Here is a 20,350-nt window from a genome sequence, read left to right as displayed (position 1 = left end):
ATCCGGCCTTTTGCCCTCTCTCAGACCCCTGCAGCTGAGGAAGTCTCTGAACAGCTGATTTCCCAAAGCTGGGAGGGCACATGGGAGGGCTCATTCCTGGCTTTCTCCTGTTTCCTATGCTCTTGCCCAGATAGCTGCCTTTTTATTTTTTGTCACAGCAATCATTCTCAATGTTTTTATTATCTCTTTGTAGCAAGGTGGAGTCTCCCTGTGTATGCTGTAAGTGCTGTTTCATTTACCTGTTGGGACTTCCCGAAGCAGAGGTTGGATTCATACCACTATTTTAATAGCCCTCGCTAGATCTGTTCTCCATTAACTTGTCTAATCCCCTTTGAACCTGTTCATACTTTTGGCTTCCACAATACTGTGCGCAGCAAGTCTCCGTTTAATTATGTGTTGTGTGAAAAAGTGCTTCTTATTTTTTAGTTTTGACCATTTGCTTGATAACCTCACTAGGTTCTCCCTAGTTCTTATATTGTGGGAAATAACCTATCTGTTCCCAAATTATGTTCTCTGTGCAGGCAGGGATTTTGTAGGCCACTATCGTGGGCAGTAACTTTTTCTGAGTATGGAGGTTTATTATCTCTAAGCCTCTGGCTTTGTACTGGAATTCATCATTCTCATATAATGTGGGGTTAGAATTCAGTGCCTAGAAAATGGAATTCACAAAACCTGACAAGTAGAACAGGTGTCTCAGCCAGCAGCAGATACTGGTAAGGGCAGGGTGTCCCTCATTTACCATTAATCGTGTTAGGGTTCCTTTTACCTTCTGCCTGTTATGACCTCAGCTGCCTCTAGGAAGCTCCCTGATATCTGAGACTCTCTGCTTCCTCTTCCACTTCTTTTGCCCTTCCAGCTAGCCTTTAACTTTGTTCCAGTGTTTGAAAGATCTAATGTTCTATCTAAATTGAATATTCAAATATATCTTTAGATTCCCTCTTTATCTCTTTTAGCAATCTCGAGAGCCTTGCATCCGCCCCAGTTCAACAAAAGCACATGATGAGGTGCCTGTGTGCTTTGCTGTACTGGGACTTGAACACTAATTTCCTCTTCTCAGTTTTGTATTCAAAACATTTGAAATTCCCAGTCAGGTCTAACTGCAAAACATTTTACTTATATTCTCCCAGCTTTAATACTAGTTATCTTCAAATTAGTGACTGTATGTCTAATATGTTCGTTCATGGATGTGTGCATGTTACTATCACCAGGATTTTAAAGCTAATGATGTTGTGATCCTAAAATCCTTTTTGTTCCTTGGCATGTAACTTGTATACTGAGATTATAATAATGAACTTCTGGCCAGAATCAGTTGTCTCCACTAAAAACTAAATCTTTGGCAAGGATTTCCACACAAGATGTGATACAAAACCAGTCTTTCCCCAAAATCAGAAGTAAATGTATAGTGAGTAATTACTGTTGTCTTGTTCATTATGTCATCTATGCCTCATGAGAAATAGCGGCAAACTACAAATGATAAATACATTTCCAAAGATGCCCCAGACCTGAAGCTTTCCTCTGAGATCATGCTGGTTTGTTTCTTGTGCTTTTAAAATAATTATCAAAATATCAAGTCAAATAACTGTACAGATTTTAAAAACCCAAATAGCTTTTTTCATGAAAGACATAATCCAAAATGCCACCTACTCTTTCAATGCGAGCATCACTCACCAGTAGCCAAGTTGGCATTAGAATAAAAAGGCACTATTCTGCAGACACTAACCTCAGTTTACTGAAACAAGTACTAACCAAGTTAAACAAGCAATAAAAGTGGTGGTTTGGGGGTACTGACTGATGGATGAGTTCCTCGTTTGTTCTCTAGGGCTCAGGGCAGCATTTAATCAGTTTTGTTGCTCTTTTCTTCATTTTTAAATGAAACCTTTTTTCTCCCTCTGGATCTCTTATCTGTTGATGTAACTGGTGTCGCATGAGAAATTACCTCATTTCAATGGCTGGAGCCAGTTTTTCTGTCAGCTGCAGTAAGGTTTCCTCATTTGTTTAATGAGCCTGGATAGGTAGGAAATTAAGCATTAGGAGCTGCAGATGAAGAAAACTAAACCAGAATTTTCTGTTGATGAGGATGGTTAAAAAAAAAAAAAAAAAAAACAAAACTGTATTACTATAGCCAGTACCCATAATTGATATTTGGATTATAGCATGATTATTACTTTGCAGACAGGGGACTCCGTTATCACTCAGTCATCAATGAAGTAGCTTCATTCTGTGCTCATCTCATCTCTGAAGCTGAAAGAAGAGCTAGTTATTATCTTCAAGTGGGGTTATTAATGAGGGGAAAAATCATCCCCAATTACTGTGAAGCAAAATATTTCAACATTTACATATCTGAGACTTCAATTTTGATCAAGTCCTTTGTGAGTTCTTAAGATCAGACTGTATTCACCGTTCCAAATGTTCCCACAGTGACATACTGAGGGAAACTCACACCTGCCCAAGTGCTGGCTTCCCCAGGTGTCTGCTTCAGGGTCACAGGGATACTGCCCATCCCATCCTTGGGCTGCCAGAGACTGTTTTCCACTGAGATTCCTTTGTGCTGCACTGTAGGGAAGTCTCAAGCATAGTCTTTGCTAGAGAAGCAAGAAATTCTGACCTGCCTATACTGTCTGTATTTACAGTCCTTTTTTTCTTAACTAGAAAGAGCTTGGAGTTTATTTAAAAGAGCTAATTTCAGACTTTTGTTTTTGTTTTTGTTGTTTGGTTTTTTTTAACAAAGTGTTTATCCTTGTGAAATTTATGGTTTGGAAGTATTGACTCTGAACTTCCTGATGATTTAAATTCAGTTAAACATGTGGGCAGTAACCAGGAGGTGGGAGAAGTGCTGTCCATACTGTGAATCCATCCATCAACACAGATGGGAAGGTCTGACCTTGGCAGGTTCAGGAGGCAGGGACGTCAAACTCCGTTTGCACTCAATTGGAAATGTAGCTGCTAGACAAAGAAAACTCAATAATTACACAGCTGTTTCAGTAGATTACAGATTTCCTAGAAAACAATAAAACAGCCATCTGTGAATGGAAAAAGTAAACCATCTTTTTTTTTCAATTCAAAAACTTCATTCCTGAAAGTCATCAGATATGTCCTCCATAAACGTCTTATCTCTTTTCAAAACCACAGAGTCTGTAACCAGTCGGTATGGATTTCTCGACAGCATTTATACCCAGCAATGCTCCATTGATTTACAGTGAAACTGCTGAAGAAAGGACTGTCTTGGACAGCCATATAAATATTAAATTAATTTCTTCTGAAGGATGGCTGCTATTATACTAAATATTAAATGAATTCATAATACTTGGACATTTGCAATAAATCACTACTGGGACTGCATACTAACATCCCATTCCAAATCTTTTGTTGTTTTGTTTTAATGTTAAAGCCATGGAAAAGGACCAGTTGCTCTCAAAGAAATGTACAGCTTTGTAACACTGGAGTCATTAATGAATTCCCATGGCACAAGGAGGAGTTTTAACTTACTCCCATTTTACAAATCGGGGGAGGGAGCATGAAGGGGTTTAGGTTGAACTGCTGATCATAGGAGGTTCAAACCCAATCTGTTTCTCACGAGAGACATCACAGTAAATTATCAGCTCCTGACAGTCCTTGTTTTGCTGGAAGGGCTCTGAGCAGCGTCGGCAGAGGATCTGGCAATGTGATACCAGAAGGCTGAGAAGGTTTGCCAGATTCAAAGGGAGCAAGAGCTGGATGTAATGTCTGATCTCCAGGCACCCAAAGTGGTTTAGGATCAGTTCACCTCTAAACATCTTGCCCAAGGCCATGATGGGGAGGATGGAACTCCTCGGGCTTTGACTAGCAGGACTAGGCTTAACAATGGGAGTAAGTCATCTTTTCTCTCTAGAGAACACAGATCGTAGTCTCAAAAGTTTAGTGAAATGCTCAATAGACTAAGAAGGGTTAAAAATCAATTCTTTGTTTTTCCTTTGTTAGAGTAGAACAAAGCGTACATCAGCAAGTTCATTGTAGCTCTCTGTGGTCTGAGGGGTAGTAGCTAGAGTGTAGAAATTTATGCCAGGGCTAACCATGTAGAATGGAAGCCGTCCCTGTAAACAAAATGGAACGACTGTCAGACTCATCTGGTTTTTAATGTGCAGATGAGTGCGAATATGTGCATCTCCTCCCTTCCAAAGATTTTTGCTTCTGTGCCTTAAATGGTCTAAGTCACACAAGGTTTTTCTAGTGAAAATTTGCCAAGGTATTTAAATTAGAAGCAAAAATTAGAAAACCTGCTACCACATAGGAATATTAATTGTTCATTATACAGGGCTTTAGTTCACATAGTTACTTTGCATGTGCAAAGCCGCCAATTAAAGAGGCTCAAAGTGCTCACTGCTGCACAATAGCCGTTTCTCCAGAGCCCCACAATGGCCATTGTGTTCTGTCACTGACCTTTAGGCACCTTCAAATGCATATTGACATAGTACGCATATTGGGATCATTAGAGCTATTGTTTCAGTGCACCACAGGGAAAGAAGAGTTTTGTGATTTTATGAAGAGCTTTAAAATTTGGTATAATGGTGACAACAGAGATATTTCTTAATTAGTGAATGAGGAAAACACTGAATTATTTTTCTGATGCTTCAGGTGAATTCCACCATGCACACCGGCCACACTTCCCACAACCGTCCTTTCCCATCAGGGAAAGAAGACATTTATCAGGGGCATTGGGTCTGCTTTTTTATTGTTTCCAGGGGAATTTATTGAGTATTTTTGACCTGATGGTGCCATATGGCCAGCCTCCCTTAGCTTCCATGGATTCTGCCCAAATGAACATCTTGGCAGGATGGATCCTTTCATCCTGTAAGTGACAAATGCCCTTTTAAACAGAGGATATAGTTGGAACCCATGGTATGCAGGATACTGGGATCTTGAAGAGTAGTTCAGACTCTACTCCTCAAAAGTTAATGGACTTTGTAATAACAACTATGCTTCATCTTAGCTCTTCCATGTCTTAACATCTAAGGTATTTCTGTTTTCTTACCACTCTGTGACAGCTAAAGAGTGCAAACAAGAATTTTTGGAGCAGAGATATCAGATACTCCAAGTACATTTACTGTAGTAAATCCAAGCATCTTCTAAAAGGTTATATTTATTTTATTGTAGCCCTTTTATTCTTTAAAGCTGCTTTGAGAAGTTGCTTCAGCAGTCAGCACATAAAAGAGCATCATTTTAAACCTTGCATGGGACATTTTGTCTACAGAGTATAAATAAATTACTGGCTTGTATTTCCAAAGAGTATTCCTGCTTAAAGACAGAGAGATAGTCTCTGTTCCTTACATTTTGCAGTTGCTGGGTTAGTTTTAATCCCGTGGGATGGTATTATAGAACAAATTATCAAACATAGCTAAACTTCACAGCCCTGAGTCTCTGAAGAAAGTCTCGGGTAATGGCTTACACTTCTGACAGAAGAGGAAGAAATCTAACAGACCTTTTGCAAAACTTCTTGTGTCATTGGAAAAAAAAAGGAAATTGCTGTTTGCAGCTCTAGCTTAGTGCTGTGCAGCGTGCACGGGAGGATGGCCGGTTTCTGCACACAATCCTGCTACCCAAAAAACTTCATAGCTGAAGGACCTAATATTCGATATTTGTGTATACTTGAGGTCAGCGTGCAGCAGGATTTCTCACACTGCTATAAAACCCACAAGGTCAGATGTGTTTCTTCAGTATTGCAGGCTGAACTGTTTTCTTTTTTTTTCACATTAATTGAAAGGATGTTGTTTTCTTGTTTTCATTCCTCTGTATCAGAAACCCTTGTAGAACTTTGAAATCTCCCATGCCCTGCCACTGCAATTGCCAATTGTGGATTTTGTGGTCTGTCTTCAAACATCAAAGTGATACCTCTACCTTAACACACAAGGAGAAGCGACCCACTTCTGGGAGGGAGATGTGAATAGGTACAGGTGTGTGATGCAGGATATGATGGGCAGCATGTTATGGAAAGGAATATTAAACCATTGTACCCATGTCCTGTGCCCATTCTCCCTACCGTAAATCTGCATCAGGTGGTAAACAACGCAGGGATGACGAGGGCTTCTCTTGATATAGCCTGGGATCTGACATCTCTCCTCAGACCCTTGTGCTTCCCAGAAGAGGTTTTTAGCCATAGGGCCTGACTTGTTACTTTTGAGGAGTTTCTCTATTGGGGGACAGGATTCTCCTGGAAGAGAGAGGGCAGCACTCAGTTGCTGCTTTCTCTGCATGAGAAGTTTGTACCTTTGCTGTCCCACTGTAACTGCACTATTTCTTTTAAAAGGCACATGATCACTGCCTGGATGGACTTGAAAACTGAGATAATCTTTGTAGTATGTTAAGTCCTTACTCTGCTGAACGAGTTGAAACCCTGTTGGATGGGGAGGGATTTTTGTAGGATCTTTATTACCAAAAGCTCAAGCTCTACTTGGCTCTGCCTCTAGTCATGGCAGTTTTGCCACACAAAGAAAAACAAAGGGAGTTGGTATGTCTGCTCACCACCCATATTTCATTTGGTTCCTTTGCAGAAAGAGAAGAAAAGCGGGCTGCTGAAACTTCTGGCAGGTGCATCAACAAAAAAGAAGTCGCGATCCCCACCGTCTGTGTCCCCGACCCATGACCCCCAGGCAGCCATCGAAGGAGTCCTGCAAGGGGCTGTGGGACCCGAGCTTTCCTCCCTCTCCAGCCATGGCAGAGCCGGCTCGTGCCCTATCGAGAGTGAAATGCAGGGAGCCATGGGGCTGGAACCTCTGCACAGGAAAACTGGCTCCTTGGATTTGAATTTTTCCATCCCTTCTCCTGCCAGGCAGCCCCTCTCTTCCATGGCAGCTATTCGGCCAGAGCCCAAGCCTTTGCCCCGGGAAAGGTAAGCTGTGTGTCTGCCCAGGTCACCTGCGTCCTCAGGGAGCATTTGGAGGAGGGCTGCGAGTTTAACTTACTCATAGGTTGTTGCAGTTTTGCTGCTCTGTGGATTGACTGTAGGTGGATCAACTGTCTTTTAGGAAGACAGGGCTTACATGCATCTGCCCATTGAAAATCATTTGACACACAGTGCAGGTTTAATGTTCATTGATTAAAAAAAGCGATGAGCAGCATCTGTCCATGACACTGTACAGCCCTGCTCTAAATATGGAGGACAGTAGTACTTTCTCAGCCCAGAGGGTGTAAATGCTGTTGGCAAAGGCCACTTTTTAAGTGGGATTCCTATGTTTTAATAAACTTACGGAGTTGTCATCTGGTGCTTCCTGCTTCAGGGCAACAGGAGTGATGTATTTGCTCACCAAGGCCCTTGTTGGCCTGTTCTGCAATACAAAAGACAGTTTCAAATTCTCCTAATTTAGGATATTTACAGGTAGTGCCATCTTCAGTGGTCCATTGCCAAAAGTGTGTCTCATTTCTATAGAAGAATGTACCAGTGATTCTGGAGTTCATTTCAGCAGCCTGCTCCACACCTTGGTACTTTACAGCAACTGACATTGCAAACCCGAAAAGAGTAGAGTAGGAACAGCAAAATACAAAAGTAGATGGAGAGAGAGATAACTGCCTGGAAACAGGTACAGAAAAGAGCTAGGTCTCCATGTGCAGAATCATATTGGCTTCAGGTAAATATTTTCTACAAGACTGCAGTTTGAGGACTGGGAAGGGAACAGATAATGCACTGATATGATGCTATTGAAATGCTTGCCACTCAAAAAGTGATTGAGGAGAACATGCTTTTTACAAAAGCATCAAAGGGTTTTCAAAATACAGTCTAGGGAACTCTCTGGAGTTGGTATTTAAAATAATTTTGGGACAATAGTAAAGGTCCAGAAATTTGAAAGAAACTATTTTTGTCTGAGTGTATGAAAGAGGCTGAAGGGAAGCCTCTGGACCCTGAATACAGGTGGGGTCATGGAGCAGATGATGCACGCACAATAAGGGGTACTACAGGAAAGTTCATACCTTACACTGTGTTTTACTGAATGCGGGTTGAAATTTGGTTGGGAAGGTAACAATGACACTGTAACATATTTAAACTACTCTAAGGTATCTGGTTTGTTACCATAAAATCTCTTGCTGAGTAAACTTCACACAGTGACACAGCAGATCCTAAGTGGATTGAAAACTGATTCACCAGCATCAACTCTAACTGCATATCAGAAATCACTAGAAGATTATTTGGGTCTTGGACTTGCACTGTGCAACATGAAGTCTTTGCTGTTGCAGAACTGAGGACTGAAGTGGGAGGCAGGTCATGAGGAGGGCAGACCTGTTTGTACAGAGCTAATTCAGCACATTGGTAAGGAGAACACAGAGTAACAGTGTATTTCAGAAGAGCCAAATCTGAGGCAAAGTGGAATGGCCTCAGAGACACGTCATAGAGACAATGAAAGATTTAAAACAATATAATTGTAGTGAGTGATACAAGGAGCTCTGGTACACCTGCTAAATAGCAGGCTTAGAAAAGGCTTGGTAACCGTCTGTAAGAGGCTGCAGATGGGATAGACATGGGAATATTTTTACTCTAGATCAAGCATTTTGTCTGAAAGAGATGCTGTTGTTCAAGCACAGCTATTAGACTTGGAGCAGAAATAAATACAGGCAAGTCCTTCAGCATTGTAATGAAGGCAGCGAGAGCAGACTGTCACAGTAGTCTCTTGTCCTTAAAATCCATGAAAAAGCAATTTAGTAAAAGGAGTGAAAAACCAATCCCTATTTAGGCACACTTAATTTGGTCTACATCGGTTTAGATTAATGCTATAAGAAAAGCTAAATCAATATAAACCAGATTTAGCACCAGTGTAACTAAATCAGTAGAATGCTTCACCTTTAGTTAAATGTAGCCATGAAAAGAAGCCGGGAAGAACATCCCCTGACATCTCCAGAGCTGGCTGTTGCGGTGATGCTCTCGAAGCTTTACTGTAGAGTAGTCCAGACACATTATTTAATATGCCAAATAGTGACAATTTTAAGTGGCAGAATAGAACCAGAGGGACATGAGTTAGCTGTGTCTGCTCAGCTGTGCTGGAATCAGGAGTAAACAGATTTAGACTGCAAAAACTGAGTAAGTACTTCCAATTGTAGTACATGGTGGTAAGGAACTTACTGTGATTTTAAGCATTTTGATTCCTGAGTCTTAAATCCGAAAACAAGCTATAATTGAAGTAACCCTAATTATACACAGCAGGCAAAATTCTCTAATTGATTTATGAATTAACTTTCATATCACTGGTGTATCTGCATTCCTTAACTGATCATATGGGTTATTTCATGCCCATAATGGGAAATATTAATTACCTTCGTGCACTAGGCAGGATAATGTTTAGTCCTGGAATAATCTGAGCAGATACATTAAACACTTGTCTCCTAGAAATTCATCCCACCTCCATCTGTGCTCATTAAATCACCAAATTGCTCAGAAGTCCCAAATTATATTTTTTTAAAGAACAAATCATGTTTTTCAAGCCACTTGTTCTTTTCACATCTGGCAATGGAGAAACTTGCATTCAGCATCACTCAGCTCCATATTTTGCTTGCTTGCATTTTAGTGCATTTCATCCCCACAGTAGGAGCAATTCTCTGAGAAAGAAAGGGGAGGAGAAGGCGGGGGGGGGGGGAGAAAGAAAAAAAAGAAAAGAAAAAAAAAGGTTAGATAAACAGATTCAGATGCTGGATGAAATTTTAAAAAGCTGCAAAGCATTTCAGTGCACTTAGCTGTACTTGGCTTTCTGTCTCCCAACGCCCATCTGTGCGCGCACAGAGACAGAGCACTGAAAGGTTGGAAGAAGTAGCACATTCCTTAATATTTACGGCATTGGAAATGAGGCTCACGCAGGCAGCAGAGCACCGTTCCTTCTCCCACAGAGGTTGGCTTGCAGCTCCAGCACTAGCCACATCCAGGCTACTGATCAAACCCCAGCAGTCGTGCCACTAGCCACATCAGGGGTGCATTAAAAGGCTCTGGTTGCTGGCAGCTTGACGCTCAGGATTTAAGGGGAGAATTGCCTGTTCCGCTGCCTGGCAGCGCAGCCCTTCATGGGAGTTGCAGCCAGTCAGATGGGAAGGTGAAGTGAGGTTCGCCCTCTCAGAGATGCTGCTAATGCTTATGCTCTCATTCATTTTTTGTACGTGTGGAGAGTGAGGAAAACAGTTATTTTCTCTTATGCTGCTTGATATTTCCAAAATGTAGTTGTGGATGGCTGGATTGGAAAGGAAATTTTTCCTAGCAATCCTGTCATTTAGCCTTGACATTTAACCAGCTTTCTGGGATAGTTAGTACCCATCTCTGCCTTCTGGGTGTAGTTTCCCACTATCCGTTTATAAAACCACCTCTCTTCAGCTGCTCTCTGCCATAAAGCATCCAGCAGTCTGAGCAGCAGAGCGGAGAAATTTCCCAGGTGGTGTCCTTGTCACTTCGTGTTGCAGTGATTGACCGTCAAGTGAATATCCCACCAGGCTGCATGTGCCCCACACACTCTTTTACACCTCCTGCTCTGTCCAGTTTCTGCTGGTGCAAGAAACAGGACCAGCTCAGGGATGTGCTGTCGTGAGGCAGGCCCTGGGCCAGAGACTTGCCCACATCCCACCAATGCTGTTGGTTCACGTGGGAGAGGGGTGTGCTGTCTGCCTAGCTGTGCCAAAGCAAAATACTTCCCTTGCCACCCGCTTCCAGAAAATATGACTGTACATGAAGCAAAACAGGAGAGCTGAGCGTGCATGTGTGTGTGTGTGTGTGAGTCACATTCCCCCCACTGCCTGGCACTGTTCCCAGATGCAAACCTGAGTAAAACATGTCACGCGTTGTTGAGTCTTTTATAGTAACCGGCACTAATTCTGCCATGTTATATTCTGATAAAGCGGTCGTATCCAGACGTACTGTCACGACTAGTGTATCTGTGCCATGTTTCTGTGGTTTTCATGGAGCCCTCAAGCAAGCTGTAACCACAACCGTGCTGCAGAATAAGAAGGGAGCAGCGAGTTTGACCTTTAAAATAGACCCCTTTGTGTTTCCATGTATCCTTTCTACAAATCACTGCCACATTAGAAACTGAGCTCCCAATTCAAGGAAGCATTCAAGCATGTGCGTAATGCCCATTGACTTCAATTTTGCTGTGCACGTATCTCTTCTTTGCCAGGAGGGAAAGCGGAGGAAGGGGTTTTTTTCTTTCCTGGAACGTGATACCAGAAAAATGAACCCAGGAGTAAGTTCTGACTGAACAGTGACATGTACGCACATGGTTAAGTGCTCCTCTGACTAGGAATACCTGCCTTAGGACCAAGAAGGCAAAATTAACCATTTCAGAAATTGACTCCCACAATATTTCCAGCAGGAGGGTAAAAGATCTGACAGAGATTTGTCCTTCTAAGGCTGCTGGTTCAGACACTGGAACATGATGAAGCAGGTCCTGGCTTGTAGTGTGCAGAGGTGCTGTGCAAGTCTCTGCAGTCTGCCAGAAAAAGGATGGAGAACTAAAGCTCCACTGGTAAGCAAGAGCAGTGGTTAACTGGGCTAATGCTTCATTGTCACCAATTATCTATCCCCAAAAAGAACTAACTGCTTATTGCTAACACACAAGGGACCTGCTAGAGTCACAGGACTGGACTTCTGAAACCTGTGCTGAGCGCGTGATACTTTGACAAACCGAAACCTGCATTAAGTATCCAAACTCAAGCACTCTAAATAGGACCGTATTGGAGGTTACACCTGTAACATCTGTTTTCTCAAGTTTCTGTAGCTCCACCAGTGTCCTGGGTGCATGTATTTGCTCATTAAGCAGATATTCAGTATTTCATTGGATTTTTCTTTCCTGTGTCCAGGACTGAGCCCAGCCCTTAATTACTGATCATTTCTGATCAAAACTGTGCACACTGACAGAGAGCTTTGCATGAGTAACGTAGACCAGACAACTGACTCTTACGCAGGTGGGTTGCGTGAGATGAGTCTCACTCTGTGGAAAGTGTGGCACGAGGCTTTGCAGCTGGAGGAGTCAGAGAAGCCACTTTCCCCACACCTGCGCTACTCAGTGAGTTTCACTGTGGTCACCCACTAGACATCCTCCAGCTTCTGTGAAAGATGAGGTGGCTTTGGCAGCCACGTATCTCCTCCACGTCAGAGCCTTGACTCACATCCAGAGTGGGACAACTTGTGCACTGAGGCAGGCATCCTATGGGAAAAATATAGTGCAATCATGTAATGAAAGATTGTATTGCACACAAGAAAAAGTGAAATCATGGGCAGTTTTAGTTGCCTGTTTCTTCATCTCATATTCATGGGTGTGAAACATTCCTGTTCTATTAAGGTAGTGGATTTCTTTATGTATCTACATACATGACATTTTCAGTCAGGGTGCTTTTTTTTAAAGGAGAAAAAAAAAAAAACAGAACTTCCATCATATAACATCTGTTTGGGGTTAGGAGTCTCAGCTGCACCTTGCAGATGTTCAGCAGTGGTAACAAAGGAAGACTTGGGTGGGAGAGGAGTTTCTTTTGACTTCAAGGACAAGTATTGTGAAGACAGTGGGATTCTCAGGTCTTTGCTGACAGCAGAGGGACAGGGATGGTGGGCCCATTCTCAGCTCTCAGTGAGTGAATTGCTGCCAGGGTCCATGTCCCACCCTTAGCCCTAGTGCCAGCCTCTACCTGTGCAGTCTCCTGCCCTGTGGGATGTCATGGCCCAGCCCCAGGCTCCCTCCAACCAAGGCTCTTCATTCTTGCAGACTCAGCTCAGCACAGCTGCTCCCCTCAGCTACCATACCCACACCTTCTCTCAGGGCTTCCAGTTTTCATCAGGGTCCCATTTCTCCCTCAGCTCCCAGTTTTTCTCCCATCAGCCTCCCTCCCCCTCCAGCCTCTCCCTCATCTTACGCCGCTCTCCAACTCCCTGGCCCAGGCAAACGCCGTCCCCTGTCCTTGCTGAGACTACCCACAGCCTCTCCTCATGTATTTTCTCTTGGGGGCCGAGGATCTTCCCCAGGCCACAGCCCATCCTGGACGGTCCCCTCCAGGGATGAAGTGCCCAACCGAAGGATGCCACAGCAGCCAGCACTGGGGAGGTCCAACATCAAGTTTGTGCCCTGAGAGAAAAACATGAGAGGAGCCCATTGCTAGGAAAGGAATTAAAATGCAACCTCTGAGGTCCTGCAGAGCTAGGACACCTTGGAGCATGAATCAGCAGAAATTTTACCTTCAGTGCTCATATAAGGTTCTACTAAGCATGTGCCATTTTGGGCTGGTTTGAATGCTTTTCACCTGGCTGAGAAGGGGTCATTTTCTGAAGGAACACCATCCTTGACAGACCAGTGGGGCCACAGAACAGGTCTTTGCTCCCAAAAACAGTTTGTGGAAGCTCCTCACCTGGATCCTGCTGCTTCTGCAAAAACCCTCACATTATTCCTGGAGGTGATGAGACCATTTGGGCTGAATGTGGAACCCTCAGCCTGACACAGTCAACCGCTGTGGAGAGTTTGGGCCAAAATGGTTAACATTTGGCAGAATTACAACTATGCAGAAGTAGGATTTACAACAAAAAATACCAAACATTGTTAAAAATAGGCAGGGGTGGTTGCCACACTTGTCATCACAATTGTTGCCCAGCTGATTAGCATTTTTAGAAGCTGGTAATTTAGAGGTGTTATATGACACGGACAAAATTGAAATCACTCTGAGATCCATTTAAAATGCCAGGAAGCAGTTTGGTGTAAGAAAATCTGCAGTTTCGTAGTAGCTTCTCAAAGAGGGGATGGACAAAAGGGGAAATGAAAAGGGGGGATATAAATAGAACTATACGGCACTGCCTTTTTGGGAGTGAGGGATGAGGGAAAAGAAGAGATCTTTTCTGCCAAAAAATATGACTAATATAAGTATTTGCAATTCATTTCCAGAGGATAAACTAGGCTGAGATGCCACCTGGAGGTCTGGAGGGGTGGCACGGCTGATGGAAAAAGATGCTCTGCTTTCCCCGGAGAGGTTTTGGAAGCGGGCTGCCTCTCCCAGGCCCTGCTTCAAAAGCCTCTCAAGGGAAAAAGCAGACCATCTTTTTCTGTCTCTCACGAAAGATTTCTTAACCAATTTGCAAGGTCTTTCTTATCTTAGATTTCATTATTGTATCAAAAACACTTTGGTGCTATCCTATGAGGTACCATAGTTAATTAAATTTAAGCCATTGCATTGGGGTTTTCCTTAAATGGGAAAAAAGTACTTCATTTAGTTATGCAGCGACTGAGATTTATTTTTCTAAATCTCTAAGGAGATGCTGTGTTGAACCCCTTTTATGATGATGGGCACATTCCTGTTGAGTGTGGTCACCTCTCTCTTCATGTGAACCATTTAGGGACTAGCAGCTCCTCACTCTTAGGATGTAGTCTGACTTTAAAAGGATGAGGTGTTGGCAGTCCCAGATGGGTCTTTGGGGCAACCCTGCCCAGACACCACTTTTTTCTTTGTTTCTGTCTCCTGATCTACCAAAAGGGCCCGTGAGTAGCTCTGCACCACCTGGCTGCTGTTGAGGTCTGATCCTCATCTTTCTCAAAGCCTCCTGAGATGCTGGTGTAGAGCTCCAGTGCTTTCTGATTGTGCATAGCGTTACAAGATCTGAAACTTGGCATCATCTTAGCTACAATTGTTCCACTCTGATAATTTAATTAATCAACACTGCAGCAAAGTGTTTGAAATAATGTGTGCATTCATTTGCATAATGGCTGTAATTGGCAAAGCTTCATAATATAAGTGTAGCAGTTGCACAGATTATAGTGTGATAGACCATATTCCTGCAACCAGCCAGCAGCACACATTTCAACCTCTGTTATTTGTTTTTCCACAGAGGAAGAGACAACTAGATTTACTGACCAATGGACAAAGAAGACCAGCACATATTTTTTCCAAATGACAGTGTTGCTGTGGCAAGACAAAAAGGCTGTAGTCACGTTTTAGAGCAGAATCTCACTCCAAATGGAGTTAAATGCTTTTCCAAGTAACGGGGAGTTTGGCTGTATAGATTTCCAAACATGGAGCCAAAGCTAGAATTTTCACTGTCATGTCCAGGTGAAGTCCCTAGTTCCAGAACTGCAGTCACTAGGTAGCTGAGCAACATCTGCAAAGAAAATTAGTGACTGTCACTGGAGGGTCCATTGCTTCGGTACCATCTCACTGGAAATGGCCCCAGGGAGTGCTCCAGAGCCTCAGGGAACATTGAACTTAGTCCTTGAGGACAGGATATTATTTTAAGTAAATACTTACCCTTTAAAAAACATGACTGAGGCATCAGTGGCCATGTAGTGGTTGTGGAAATATTAATCCTCAGGAGAAGGGCCTTTAGGTAATCAATTGGCATCTTTTAACTATCTTAATATATTCATTACTTTGCAATTAGCAAGACAGTTATTGATTGTCAACCAAATGCCAGATGACTGCGAAAGTACATGTGCTGAAGAAAAACAACAGTGCAGCAGAAACATATTCCCTGCTCTGGACAGAAGTGCACCAATGTAAAAGGGCCCTGTCTGTGCTCTCAGGAGTATGCCTGCTGATAAGCCTGAGCACAGAATAGCTCTATCAGGATCAGATCTGTCATTACTTCATTAAAGTGAAGTGACACTCGAAAACTAAGTTCCTGGAGAGCCTTGTGAATGGTTAAGGACAAGGGCTCCCTCTTTGTGTGGAGAGTGCTTCCCAAGCCATTTGAAACCCCTGTGGCTTAGCTTCCCTTTCCCACATTTGAGGGACCTAAAGTGTGTTCCGAAGGTGTGTAATAAGAAGAAAAATGTGAATGGCTTTAGCTGACCTCTGCAGATATCACAGTTGGTGAGACCATTACAAACCTCATTTTCAGCAGGTAGAGTGCTGAATGTAACATGTTACTGCAGAAGCAGATGAAGCACCAGGAGAAAGGAGCTGAGTCCCTGGCTCAACAAGCAACCAGGAGCAGGGACCACCTTGAGTAGACCCAGTATCTGACGATACCTTTCATGGGCTGGTTCCAGAGTGCGTCCCCACGGAGGCTCCAGTCAAGCTGGCCAGAGATGTCTCAGTCATACTGAGTTTTAGTAGAAAACATAGGTGCATCAGATACAACCATTTTGTAATGTCACTTATTGGTGTTTCCAGAGGTATTTTTCCTCAAGATTTCTGATTCACAGGAAGGCAGGGAGGGAGAGGTGAGATGAGATGATTGTTTGTGAGTCAACACCCAGCCAGTTTTTTTAATAAACAAAAGTTTCCCATGTCCTGAAGTTTGTCCTGTACAGGCTGTGAGCTTGCAGGAGCCTCAGAGGCCACTCCTGAGGAACTCGCCCAAGCACTGGGAGCAGGAAGGGAGGAGGAAACCTGCCTCCCTTTTCTTTCCCGGAGCAGGCTGATGTTATGTGGGGTTCCAGGCTGCTGCCAGCGCTGACACATCATTAGCACTCCGAGGGAAAGGAGCCTGAAAGCAGCACCAGCTTCTGGGTCTGGCTCTACAGGTCAGCACCAGAAATAGGGAAAGGACCTCAGCAGTCAATGGCAGCTTGCAGGGGAACCATTGAGGTGCCCTCCAGGGGATTTTGGGGGGGTGATTCCCTTCCTGACAGCCATCCTGTCTACTTACACAGCCCTTCCCCGAAGGTGTGGGCTCAGGACAATGTAAAACCAGCTGAATGTCTTGCCCAGTAGAGTCTGCTTGACACACGGTGCCTGGCTGCTCCCATCCAGCACAGGCTCAACCACTGTCTGACCTGGTCTTTGCATTTTTGTCTCCAAAGGTACCGCGTCGTGGTCCCATACCCACCGCAGAGCGAGGCCGAGATTGAACTGAAGGAGGGTGACATTGTGTTTGTGCACAAGAAACGGGAGGACGGCTGGTACAAAGGGACGTTGCAGAGGAACGGCAGGACGGGCCTGTTCCCCGGGAGCTTTGTCGAGAGCTTCTGAGGACGGCTCGCCGCTCTCTCAACTGGAGGAGCTTTCAGGGGAAACTGCATAGCACAAGGAGAGACAGCAAAGGGAAACTGGACCGATAACCACTGCCATTTTTATTTTCCAAAGACTCCCCCCAGGCCCTTCAGTCTACAGCTCTGGGGACGCAGTGCCCCGTTGTGCTCCTGAGACTGCGTGTGGTGCATACCATGGTATGTTGAAGTAGTGCCTTCCACCTGGAATCACAGACTGAAAGGACGCCCGTCTGGACTGTACGTAACCTAAACTCCGGCTGTTAACCCTTTGTGTAAATTATAGAGAAGATATCTTTAAAAAAAAAAAAGAGGAAAGTTGTTATATTGCTGTAACTTATTTGTCAGAGCTGCAGTGTTCTTATTACTGGCCTATGCAAGATGGATTTGAGATTTCAAGGAGGTGTGCTAGGAAGCTCTTAAACTGGGATTTCGTTTTTCCCAAGGGAAAAATAGGGAGGGGAGGGTAGAGAAAACCCCAGCTGAAGATTGGTGCATCGTCATGCAAGAAAGAATGAGGAGTCCAAAATGTTAATGTCATGCTTTCTATATACCTCAAAGATATGCTGCACAAGTTTGTCAGTGAGCGTGTTAGTACTCAGAGTCCCAAACCATCTGGTGTCCCGGCGCTGCTGTCGGGGAGGTCCTGGAGGGAGTACAGCTCCACCATTAAACTGTGGTTATTTGAGCAGAATCCCTTTTGCCTGTCTTCTGCCCTTACTATATGCAGCATGGATTTTTGTCCTTCAGTGTCACTTTCCATTGCTTTTTTGTATGACGTACCTTTTTACTGTAAGAATTGCTCTACTTTATATATATATTCCTACTAGATCAGACATTTCCTCTTTTTCATACATCTGGTGCTATTTTTTTGAATTGGTAAAGATTTGGTTTGGTTAAACAGAGAGGCTGCAACAAGATTTGCATTCAACATACAAAATTAGAAACTTACCTGAAGATCAAGATCAGACTGCCTGTTCGTGCTTCATAGAGGAAAAGAGAAAAAGCCGCCTGGTCAGTGATAAATATACCTGGAGGAGCGTGTCTGTGCAACATACACGTGCTCGCTCTCTCCTGCGTATTTAGAGGGGCTGAAGATCCACGCTGAAGCGCGCCGTTCTGTCTGGAGAGTGATAATTACTCCAGAATTGGAAGCAATTCCCAGAGGAGTCGTTTTAATTGACTTTTTCATGGCAATAAGAAGAACACTGCAGGTTCTAGCACGTGCAGGGACCGTGGAGTTTTCCTCTGCCGTTGCATCGCGGAGACGAGAGCTGATCTGCGACAGCTGTAATTAGCATTATCGAAATGTGATTTCTTACTGTAGAAATGTATAGTTCTGGAGACTGTTTGATTTCTTAACGTGGTCAAGCTACAATACAAACCGTATCAGGCAATATAAGCTTCCATCTACCAGGGACTTAAAGGTGCAATAAATGTAAAGGGAGTTTAGCCAGTTATTCATATGAAGCAGAATGAGGAGAAAAAAAAAATCCACAATGCAATTGTGAGAGTATTTAAAAAGACATCGGCTCCTGAGGAATGAAACGTGATGAAAGGTTTTTCGTAGCTGTATCCGTACCTTGCCTTTGCCAGCGGCTGGCTGTTTGCCAGAGCCCACATGTGGTGGTCGTTTAAAAGCGTGTCGGAGGCACTGTAACCTGGAGATGATCTTATTAAAAGGAAGAGGCCCAGTGGGTGAACATCATTACTGCGTTACCGGTATTTCATCGGCGAAGGTGTAAGTTTTGTTTTCATTCAAGCCCTGTATGCTAGTACACATCAAAACCCATGTGAGTGAGCGTTCCCATTTTAAGTTCAGCTCCGTGACTTTGTTCTCTGTAAAATAAGTTTTCTCGTGCTGTCACATGTAACAAAGCGATTCCAGAAACACAGTCCGTGGCCAAGTATAGCACCTTCAAACAGGGAAGCATCATTTTCAGGGTGTTTCTTTTTATACTTAACGTTGCCGCATTTGTTCGTATTCCAGATTGTAATGAGCCAGCCACTAAAAGTTTAGTTACTGTTGAGAGGAAATTGCCTTTTCATAACCAATAAGAGACTGAAGAAACATCTTCTGGAAAGACTTGCTTGAGACTAGAGCCACATCTGTCCACTTATTTGGTCCAGATCAGAACTGGTGTTACTGCACCTCAAACAGTAAACTGCACAGTTAGCGAGTCAGCAAGGCCACAATGCATGTTATCGATCCCAATAAAAATTATGGGTTAGATCTGTCAGAGATGAGGAGATTTTCTTCTGACAACTCACAGTGGTTAAAACTCTCTTAAAATTCTGTTCCCTGGGTGTATTTACTACACTCAGAAAAATGAAACAGGATGACGGCTTGCTTGCTGCCTATTGTGTTTAGCCAGATCTAAAATGGTTCCAGATTTCCACCTTTTCATGCTTAACTCTAACAGGACAAAAATTGGTGTGTGAAAAATCAAGGAAAACAGGCAGATGTCGTGTTATGAAATCAGTGCTTTAAAATACATATTGCAGGGAGAATGGTGGGGTTTTTTAATGGATGACAATGCTTCCAGTCATACCTCCTGCAAGAAAAAATATTTGGGGGAGAGTGTGTTTCTGTTTTGATAACAGCTGTTTCTGGCCCCTGTTTATTGCTTATCATCACAGTTTGGGTTACGGAGTAAATCTTCTTGGACAACTCACTTCCACGCCAGGAGCACAAGTGCAGAACTTAATACAGCTCAGTGACACGAAAACGTGACCCAGTGCCATTCGGAAGGTCCTGGACTGAGAGAGGTTCGACTCGTACTGTGGTCTCATTTGTATCTGTCATACCAGGGAAAGGGGGAGGAGGGGGCATCTGCATTTCCTGTAATGGGGATGGGGAAAGAAAAGACTCCTTCTGGTGGCCTCAGTTTGTAAAATGGCAGGTTTGCTCTTTTAGAAATGAGTTCAAGTAATTGAACAATTCCTTTGAACTTTGCACAGCTCAGAAAATGTTTTTGTTATACATGAATGTTAACGTGATTTAGGAAATGTTGGCAGATATGAGTACAAATGAACTACAATGACTGTGTTTCTGATTCTTTAAATAAAATAAACATTAAGACAACTTGACCGAGGTTTCTCTCTCTATTAGACGGCAAAGCGAAAAAGCAATGTAAATAGCTCTGAGGTTCACAAAGAAAACAGTGAGGACAACTCTGCAAACTCTGCTTTTTTTGAGCAGACGCTACATCTTTGCATTCAGTAGTGATTCCCCCATAAATAAAGATCAGTTAAAGGTAAGAGATGCCTGAGCAGAAGTCAGAATCTCTTTCTGGTTATTCTTTTGGCAGATCTGGGATTCATCAAAATCTTGAGAAGTTAACAGATTACCTGTGGAGAAAAGGTGTGTGAGTCCAGAGAAGGAGGGTGAGGACAGGCCAGGGAAAGGGACTAAGGTGGTGAGATGAAGGCTGTGGCAGAGAGGCTGAGAGGGG

General features: G+C 43.4%; 1 protein-coding gene across 2 annotated transcripts in view; it reads left to right on the top strand.

The window, feature by feature from the left end:
• Positions 1-19,980, top strand: part of SH3RF3 (SH3 domain containing ring finger 3) — a 257,517-nt gene extending 237,537 nt beyond the window's left edge. For both annotated transcript variants that reach the window (XM_065059761.1, XM_065059769.1), the window contains exons 9-10: positions 6,525-6,862; positions 16,710-19,980. In XM_065059761.1, coding sequence (XP_064915833.1) covers positions 6,525-6,862; positions 16,710-16,878 — 507 coding nt within the window. In that variant the 3' untranslated portion in view covers positions 16,879-19,980. The remainder of the gene's footprint in view (positions 1-6,524; positions 6,863-16,709) is intronic.
• The last annotated feature ends 370 nt before the right edge of the window (positions 19,981-20,350 follow it).

This window comes from Columba livia, chromosome 1, assembly GCF_036013475.1.
Source record: "Columba livia isolate bColLiv1 breed racing homer chromosome 1, bColLiv1.pat.W.v2, whole genome shotgun sequence".
NCBI classification, from domain to species: Eukaryota; Metazoa; Chordata; class Aves; order Columbiformes; family Columbidae; genus Columba; species Columba livia.
Note: the sequence above shows the minus strand (reverse complement) of the source record. Positions and strands in the feature narration are given on the sequence as shown.